This window comes from Morone saxatilis, unplaced genomic scaffold, assembly GCF_004916995.1.
Source record: "Morone saxatilis isolate NCDOM2014 unplaced genomic scaffold, NCSU_SB_2.0 Contig14, whole genome shotgun sequence".
Taxonomy (NCBI): domain Eukaryota; kingdom Metazoa; phylum Chordata; class Actinopteri; family Moronidae; genus Morone; species Morone saxatilis.
This window is the reverse complement of record NW_023339696.1, coordinates 1,720,216-1,729,715: the sequence shown is the minus strand read 5'-3', so window position 1 is coordinate 1,729,715 and position 9,500 is coordinate 1,720,216. Positions and strand designations below refer to the sequence as shown.

Genomic DNA, 9,500 nt, shown 5'->3' with positions numbered 1-9,500 from the left:
AGTATAATATTCGGCCCTCGATTACATACTCGGGCCCTACCGATCAATTCACTTAAAAATTAATATCGTGATTATTCGGTACGGGTTTTTAAACCGATGTTGTTCTGTTTAGGCCTTTCCAGGCATTTTCCCGGAGCCATGATTTTAGAACGCCGGGCATGGGGAGTTTACCAGGCGCGCGCCTAGATTGGACGTATAACCAACACAACAACTACGCCTAGACTGGTTTGGTTCAGCTAACCGTGTAACAAGCCAAACAATTATAAAGCTGAAATGGGATTTATATTACACAAAAACATTAACGCAGAGCTTAGCGCTTAGCTAGGCCGAATTAGCGTTACGCTCTTTTCAGTATAATCACAATGAAAGTTGAAGTATGTTATACCTCTTATTTGGCACAGGCCCGTGTTTTTTATGCATTTTGGAAAGCCATGTTGCCATTATATGTATTGCATTTCCAGTGGGCCTCCACCAAATAATTAGGCATTTAAATGTGTTAATCCACAATAGAGAGTATGTTATGTTGTTACTAACAGTATTTGGTGTAAAAGCCATTTGACTATTCGGTATCGGTGACTATCGGTATCGGAATTGAGGAGTGGACAAATATCGGGAATTATTCGGAATATACGGGCGGAAAGCCACAATACTCGAGGTCATCCCTAGTGGGCACTGACATTACCGTGAAACTTTCCATCATGTCCAGGGATATTCCTTGTGATTAAATTCCTTCTCCACAGCCAATCCTTCCCACCCTTGCACACAAACATACCCAGTACAGAATATTTACACCTGTAAAAAGACCTCAGGAGGATTTTACGGATTGAAAAAGATAATTAGAACAGGTCTGAAAAGAAAAGGCCAAGATAAACCATTACCTACTGGGACGACAGTTCGATCATAGAGGTAAGGAAAAATGTGTGCTATTTTGCAGTAAAACACAGATGGACAAATTGCACCACATACACATCTTAAGACCTACACAGTACACTCCCCATATCCGGAAGACTGTCAGGTGGAAGCTAATCAGGCCAGGGACTTAACCCGACCCACTGGAACGAAAGTGTTCGGATGACCACTAGATGAAAGTACAATAGGCTCCCGCAGGGTGTCATATCCAATAAACCAGCATTGCGTCAATGGATTGCGCTGGTGCTGATGATGGGGGTCACCCCCTCAGCTATGCTAATATGTACTCTAGTAATAGCGCCTTGGGCTGGAGGTAGGGAACCATAAGACGTCTACACTAATCACTACCATGAGAGAGAGAGGCTTACAATCAACCTCATCAACAGATATCAAGCAGCCAGAAAAGGATCCAGAACATGCGTTTATTCCAAATACCTGAATATCAATCAATCAATAGTCTCAATGGAATACCACACATTATAAACATAGTCAATCCATAGTCTACCGAACTCCTAAAAACATCACAACCCTTTTACAAAGTCTGCCAAACAAGCGAAACTCGAATTCACTTGGACTGGGGCTCCTAACTGTAGCCTAACACTCATATCTCAGTGGTACCATGTTACTGAAAAAGAACAGAAAAACAAGACGTTATGTTGCAGTTTTAACAAGAAGGGACCTGAAGCAGGCTGAGCTATACAGGCAATATACTAACCTCTCCATATACCATCACAAAGATCCATCTATTACCAATACCTGTTTGCTACCTCATCCTGCCCCTCTGTAACCTTGTTGCTATACCCCCACCTTTCTGGATCTCTCACACGTACAATATACGTAGGTTAAACTGAGTTTCACACTGCACACCAGATTTACCAAATATTATTCTGATAACTACAAAATTACCTTCTGGCCAAATCTCAGCATAACAGGGTCATCGTAAAAGCGGCCATTAATCTCCCTGTCTAGATTATTCGCTTTATTAGGCTATATCTCTGATTAACTTGGTTGGCAGCCTTTCGTGGCGGCCCTTCTGGGCTTTCCCAACGAGTCGAGGCTTTTAAAGTAGTTCTAGAATAGGTGACCACGTAGCTTTTTCCCAATCATGGGGCCCTGGGCTTTTAAGAGACCTGTTCGAGGAAATTTTACGATGAAAGTGAAAGTCTGAAAAGAAGGCCAGTAAAACATTACCTTGGGGAGTTTGATGAGGGAGGAAATGTGTGCTATCTGTTGCAGAAAAGAGGGACAAGCACAATTATTTAAGACACCTACAAGTCTCCATATCCTGGAAGACTGTGGTGGAGTACGGCCAGATTACCTGGACCCTGGAGAAAGGTTCGATGACCCTGATGAGGTTCTGCTCCAGCAGGTTGTCATACAGCTTGGTCAGATGGGTGCTGATGATGGGGTCATCCCTCAGCTCTGCTTTGTACTCTGTTAGCGCCTTGGGGAGGGTGGGAACAAGACGTCTTAATCACTAATGAGGAGAGAGGCTAAAACATCACAGAATCAAAGATGCAGAAGGACCGACAGCGTTTCAATCTGATTCATAATGTTCAGGAACACATTATAAAAGTCAACATCCGACTCTAAACACAAACCTTTTCAAAGTCTGCCAGCGACCGATTCTTGCTGGCTTGTGCCACACATTTCAGTGAGTCTGTCTATAGAAAAAGAAGAGAAACAGAACGTTATGGGTGCAGCTTTTACCAAGAGAGACTGAAGCAGGCTGAGCTATACGCAACATAACTACACCTCAATAAATACCATCAAAGATCATCTTTCAATGACTGTTTGCTAAGCCCTGCCCCCTTAGCTACTGTTGCTACACCTTTCTGATCTCTCACAGCACAATACGTAGGTTACACTGAGTTCACATGCACACAGATTTTCCAATATTATTCTGAATATTACAATATTCTGCATTCGATAAGGGTCATGTAAAGAGCATATCCTGTTTAGATATTGCTAATTAGGCCTTATTCCTTATTAACTGGTTGGCAGCCTCAGGTGGGGCCCTTCTGGCTGTTCCAAAGTCGAGGCTTTAATCTAATGGTGACCGTGCTTTTCCCATCAGGGCCACTGGGCTTTAAAGACCTGTCTGAGGAGATAAGGTTCGCAGAATCAGAAACAGGTCCGCCACTGAGAGCTCTGCGAAAGGGCCTCAATATGCACCTAATGGCTACATATATGATATTGTGTTAAAAGCTGCATGTCCCAGGCACAAAGCAGCCAGGGGTTGCTGGAGTGTAAACTTCCCCAACTTCAATAAAGTGCAGGACAGAGCTGCTGGGGTTAGCTTTCAGAGCGTCCAGGACTGGATTCCACAGAGTAGGAAAATACTTCACAGTGGACGTGCTCCAGCCTTTGGAAATAACAACTGGTTAGGGTAGTAAGCTAGTTAGCCAGACATGCTAACAAAATTTGAAGCTACTTTAGAGCAGACTGTCACACTGTCTAATCCATTCCTTACACTTCTGCTCCTGTGTTCAGTTTTGGAAAGGCTGAAAAAGACACGACCCTTCACACTGTTTAAATGTAGAATGTCTCTCTAACCAGAGTCCCGGACACACCGCTTCTACATGTGGAGCTCTCCAGAGCTTGACAGGCCTGCTGTGTGTAGTGACTGTTGCTAAGCTATGATTGGGCAGACTCTGTTGAGAGGAGGGGTTTAGCAAAAAGTGGGTTTAAAATAGACTTCAGAAAGAGAGAGTGATACCTGTCTGCCAGCGTATCGCAGAGCTAGCTTCCCACTGATGAGGGCCTGGACATCCTCTGGCCTGAAACACAAACAATCTGCATCAGCCAAGCAGGTCGACAATCCAACACCAATAGTGGGTTCTCTTCAAGTACAAAAATGTTTCACTGTATTCTGATGACATATATATAGTTAATACTGTAATAAGAGGTTTACATTTTGCATTCACAGACTATCGTGTATGTGAGTAGTACCACTTACGCGTTGAGCATGATTTTGCAGAGCAGCATGTACTTGAGGGCTGTGATGGCTCGGGGGCTGTCAATTGAGTCGTAGCCCTCAAAGGCCTCGTAGAAGTAGGAGTAAGCCGTCTTCCAGTCTTTCTCCTCCGCTGCATGAATGATCCCTGTAAATGCAACCAACACAGTGGTAAATGTCAGGGAAACCGCAAGAGAAAATAGCAACTTCTTCACCTACTGCTCTGGTTAATGTTCAGTAAGTAGTAGATACATGTAAAACAACCTGCGGCTACCTCAACAGCGGTTGTCGTGCCATGTACCTGACTGCATGTCTAAAGCTGCTTGTAGTTTCGGGGGGCAGTAGATGGCGTTGGCGGTTGTCCTGGCAGATGTAAGGGCGGCACGGGCCTTGGGCAGGTTACTGAGCCCATGGTAGGTCTTACTCTCCAGCAGCTGAACCTCCACTAGCAGGGCCTTGTCGTCCATCTTCTTCAGCTCCTGCAGCAACTGGGAGCCTGGGAGGGAAGGAAGTTTAGAGAAAACCCAACGCCAAAAATGACACGGATACAATGAGAAATCCCCTCTGTCAAATTCTATCAAATTCAATGGAAATGGGATGGTATTGTCCCCTTTATTTGTGTTTTATACACAAAGTTTCTCTCTTTTTTTGTGCTTTAAACATTCTGTAATCATCAAGCTTATTAAAAACTCCAAGCGATTCAACACTTACCAAGTTGTAGTGCCTCGTGGTAGCACTTTGTGTCGAAATACAGCGAGATGAGACGAGCCTGAGGAGAGAAGAGAACTCATTGGACTCCATGTGGCTGGTTAGGTTAGATTTCAACTTTCCTGCTCAACCCTAGTAGCTGCGTTTTTCACACAGCTAGGTAAACCGGACAGCCAGCAGAGAAGTTGATGCTAATCTTAGGGTGGCCTGTCTGTTTGGGTTGATGCAGGGCAAACATGAACCACATCACAGTTTGTTTGGAGTCCAGAGACCCACCGGCCCAGAGATCTCGGTGCAGTTATCTGGTGCCACTTGAGTACAAGTGGCCTGTTTTCACTCGCCAAACAAGCGGGAAAAGAAACGCTGTCCAAGCGCTCGGTGTGAGGAAGTCTCACCTCTAGCGCCTGTCTGAGGAAGGTCCTCTTCTCAGCCTTGGCCCACTCTATGCACTCCAGACACAGCTCTACCTCCTGACCTGTGGCTGCTTCCATGTCCAGGAAGAGGTCCAGCAGGGAGCGGACCAGCCGGGCTGCCTTGGCCTTGGAGATGGAGTTGAGGAAGGGGCGTACATACTTCAGCAGACCCCCAAGCTCTGAGAAAAGGACGGGAGGAACAAAGTACATTTTTGAATCAATCAGTAAATCTTTATTAAAAAGATGCTGTAAACACTACATTTAACAGACCGCACTGCTAATTCCAACATGTTCCCTCCCTGATACAAGAAAGACCTTTAAATCAATACTTTTATATTTTAATAAAGAACATTACAGGCAGTTATGTAGGCCTTGAGTTTGTATAGTCCCAATTCATTTAAAGGTCAAGGTTTCTTCCTGTTCTACTGTTCTGATGAATTGCAGCGCTTCCACTGGCCCAAACGTGAGGCAGAAACAAACTTTTCATCCAAAGGTCACCATCTCCAATCTCACCAGCTAGTATGTTGCTTTCCCAATGTTATTTTTTACATTTTTTTTTAAAGATAAGAGAGATTTTTAATCTTAGAGCAGGTTTGCTGACAGGGATTATATGAAAACATAAACAAACAAATTCCTTAGAGCGGTCCATTGAAAAACATTATCGATCAACTCCTTGTATTTCAGTTTTAGTAACATTATTAAAAACGCACTTGCAAAGGGTGTAAAGTATGTAAGGCAATGTAAAGATCGAATACTTTACACAGATACTAACAGAATAACACTTTAACAGATATTAAGCCAATTGTCACAGTTGCTGTCAGCACAAAAGGCAGACATCAGAACTCCTCATACTATGGCTTAATTCCCCCTTCATGGAAATCTGCTGCATGCAAAAAAAGGCAGCTGGTCCATTTAGCAAGGAGGGCACATGAGGTAACATTTTGACAAACACTCTTAAGCGCTGCTCAGCATTCACAATTTAGACAATATTATCAGAGTTATTGTGAGATAAGTGACAGCAATTTCTGAAATTTGAAGAGGGGCTCCCACATAAAAATAATTATTATACAATCAGCACTCCATTCTGATGAATTGCTCAGCTCTTTTGTTTGACAGTTCACATTATTTGTTAAATGTGGCCCATATCGAGTGAGCTCTGATGTGACTGTTCACACTGAGGTCGCATTGCAAAAAAAAATCAGACCAGCATCTGATGTGACCATATATGAAGGCAGCCCTGCAGTGTGACTGCGGCCTGAGAGTGTTTCTTGTCAGCAAAATCTAACTGCACTCCAAGATGTGTTTGTAGGAGAAGCATCAAATTAAACCAAAGTATGTGTCAAAGCCTCAACACTGTGGACACTGAGGCAGGACTCTGACTTGTGAGGCCTGACTGGGCTCAGAAAGCTGTAGCATGAGGCGAATGTTTACCAAATCCTTTTAAACAGTGTGACATGAAGCGTTGTGTGTGTGTGCGCTCGAATCAGACACAAATATGAACACCATGTTCTATCACCTGCAGCCTGTCCGGTCTTGGCCAGCAGCCCACCCAGCTCCAGGATGCTCTGCTCTTTAACACGCACCGCCTCTTCATCACTCTCCTGGATGTCCCGCTTCACTACAACACACACACACACACACACACACACAAATATAACGATGTAATCTGATCCGTATTGACATGAATCACCGCAATGTGCAAACAGTGAAATGCTTATGTCCCACTCTTTACTTGTGTCTCTAGAGGCTGGCATTAAGTTATATTATGGACAGGTTGGGTTGGATGGCAAGCAGCCAAGCGGCTAACGACATGTCGGACCTGTCAAATTAAACAATAACGAATAATGACAGCTACGCTTTAATAATCATTATAGAGCAGCATGTGGTACATGAGGATAAAGTAAGCGCTGTGACAAAGTAGGTGATGTTGAGAGTTACTCAGTTTCACAATAATTTCCTTGTCGGCCTGACATCTGACAAGACGAGGCATAGCTGCTAACAACGCTGGCTGCATGCTAACGTTAACTAGCCAGCTGTCACAGTTCCTGTCAAATGAATGAGCCGGGGAAGCTAACTTTAGCTTGTCTCATAAGCTAGCCGGTATGCTGCTAGCCGGCTAGCCCGCTGCTGCTGACTCACTGTGCAAGCTAGGAGAAAAAAGAGACGGCCAGCACTGGGCTAGCTAACTTAGCTTAGCTGCTAACAGGCTAACTCAACTGCTCCACGTTTGACAGAGGGGAGTGTAGCTTCAGTGTGTGAGCGTAAAATGTTTTTCTCTCCAGTGCCGTACTGTGTGGGTTATATTTACCTATTGAATGTAAGATATCGATAGAGGCATTCCGGTCTGTTCCAACAAGAGACTGTGCTCTCTGAAACTCAGCCACTGCCGCGGCTGCCATCTTTCCTCTGCCTGCCTCCGCTCCGCTCTGCCTGCTTGTTTTCCGGTCAGGTCGTTCACAGACTCGGAACAATGCTGCCCCCTACCGGCGACAGCGAGCTCTGCCCTCGAAGTGCAGGCACTTCCAAAAACTATCGGAATATATAATAAAGCTAAATGTTGTTAGTTTAACAACGACTTCATACTGTCCATGCTGCACCGTCTCAGTGCTGATGACATTTAGAGTGACCAGTGTTTAATTGGACGCTGAGAAGAACGTTTCATTGGGGTGATCGCTCTGAAATGGGCAGGTGTTTCTTTTAAACCTGATTAAACCTGAAGTATTTCCACATGTGCCTTGTCCTTGCATTTCAGACAGTTATACAGTGCTTTAAATTTAGGTTTTTACATGCCGGGAAATTAATGTCATCAAATTAAGCCAAAGTAGCCATAAATGTGCTGGTAAATCCATGTTATTGGACAGAAACACTGTTAAGTGTGGGTGTGTTGCTGATTTTGTAGCTGCAGAAAAATGCACCCTATTTGTGTGAAGAGATCATTTATACCACACTTCACAAATTGTAAAATACACAAATGCTGCAACAAAATATTAAATCTAAGAATATCAATAAATATATTTTGCACTGCAATAGTAGCTTTATGTTTTGGTGGTGGGAGGTTGCACTACATCTAGGGGATTACTGTGACTACACATAAAATTAAGGGAAGTTTCAGAAGTATTAGTCACGTTTCAAATAACTTGCCAAGTACCCTAATTCAGCACAGCCCTAACCACAACATAACCCTAACTCTTTTGGCATTTTTTATCCTTTTAAAAAGGACATTTTCAATGCTGTTTTCTTAGTGTTTACACAGAGACACAGGTATGCAGTTGTAGGATTTTAGAAATACAGAGGTCTAAAAACTGAACTTGCTGGGGGTTTTGGGGAGTTGTTTTCAGTCAATTATTTCACAACCTTTATTGCTAACCCCAAGTAGTACAAAAATCTGAACTGAGTAGCGACCCATTTCAGGCACTGGTTTTAATGAACACAAAACAAATGTACTCTAGATTTAATGTGTGCAATGGTAGCACACAGTTCAATGAACAACATCTACACATTTAATATAAATAATAGCCTTTATTTCACAAAACATACAGAGCACAAAAAACTTAAAATCTCACGAGTTATGTCACTCATGACAGTGACGTGCTTTCACAGCACAATGGACAGGTAGTCACACACCTGAAAGCAGAGAGAGGAAAACTTAACCGGTAATACATCACAACCAATGACTGGTCAAGCAGCAGAGAACATATGTGGCAGACAGACAGACAGACAGACACTAAGTTCCTGCAGTGACAGATTTGTTTTAGTATGAATTTCCTAAGACTCCTTGGCAGTGACTGTGCCGTACCTTGCAGCTTATCATCAGGGTGGCAGAGCTGTCCATGTTGGGAGCTACGGAGAAAACAGGGTTGTGGAGACAGTCCTCCATATGCTCCGACACCCTGGACTCCAGAAGATGCCGCAGGACATTGGGGGTGATGTTCTGTTTCTGGACACAAGGTGTACAACGTTGCAGGATTTTAGCCGGAGCCATTACTTAGGGATGGAAACCTGCACTTTTCTCTTGGGTTTCTTCCTTTATGTACAGGCTTTTAGTAGAGTCACATACACAAACATATTTTTGATACAACACTGGGAAAATATCTATACGCGACAAGAGAGAAGAGTGTCAGTGTTCCAGGAATATACAGTAACAATCATATTGATGGGACAACTTTGTGATGATTCTCAAGCAAGTTGTGGAGTTAGAAGAGCCATTGTGCTGATTTATAATCGTTTATCCACGGTGGACATGGCATATAATGATATCCCCAGCTAATGTAAGTGGGTGGTTCCCAACCTGGGGAGGTCACCAAGGCCTTGATTTTAAGAGGTGTAAGAAAACTATGTACAGTCGGCTCAGCATTTTGTTAATTTCGGTGGGGAAAAAAAAACCCATTAATTAAGGCCCATTAAGTCTATATGATTAAAAATGAAGAAAATACATAAGACAGAACTGTATAAAAAGTTCCTAAAAATACCAGCAGAACTAATCTCAATCAATATTCAATATTCACAGGAAATAA

The 9,500-nt window shown here is 43.3% G+C and overlaps 2 protein-coding genes across 2 annotated transcripts in view; both read right to left on the bottom strand.

Annotated features, from left to right (window-relative positions):
• The window catches only part of LOC118323341 (26S proteasome non-ATPase regulatory subunit 11A), a gene marked incomplete in the record, with an annotated part of 11,869 nt that extends 4,351 nt beyond the window's left edge, over positions 1 to 7,518 (bottom strand). Inside the window, 10 exon segments of the mRNA XM_035655290.1 lie at positions 2,101 to 2,136; positions 2,228 to 2,353; positions 2,511 to 2,573; positions 3,629 to 3,689; positions 3,869 to 4,013; positions 4,167 to 4,361; positions 4,577 to 4,634; positions 4,969 to 5,165; positions 6,503 to 6,604; positions 7,295 to 7,518. Of these exon segments, the coding sequence (XP_035511183.1) occupies positions 2,101 to 2,136; positions 2,228 to 2,353; positions 2,511 to 2,573; positions 3,629 to 3,689; positions 3,869 to 4,013; positions 4,167 to 4,361; positions 4,577 to 4,634; positions 4,969 to 5,165; positions 6,503 to 6,604; positions 7,295 to 7,385 (1,074 nt within the window).
• A 967-nt stretch (positions 7,519 to 8,485) lies between these two features.
• Positions 8,486 to 9,500, bottom strand: part of rpain (RPA interacting protein) — a 3,455-nt gene continuing 2,440 nt past the window's right edge. The window contains exons 6-7 of the mRNA XM_035655696.1: positions 8,783 to 8,923; positions 8,486 to 8,610 (exon numbers count right to left, since the gene is read on the bottom strand). Coding sequence (XP_035511589.1) covers positions 8,581 to 8,610; positions 8,783 to 8,923 — 171 coding nt within the window. The 3' untranslated portion in view covers positions 8,486 to 8,580. The remainder of the gene's footprint in view (positions 8,611 to 8,782; positions 8,924 to 9,500) is intronic.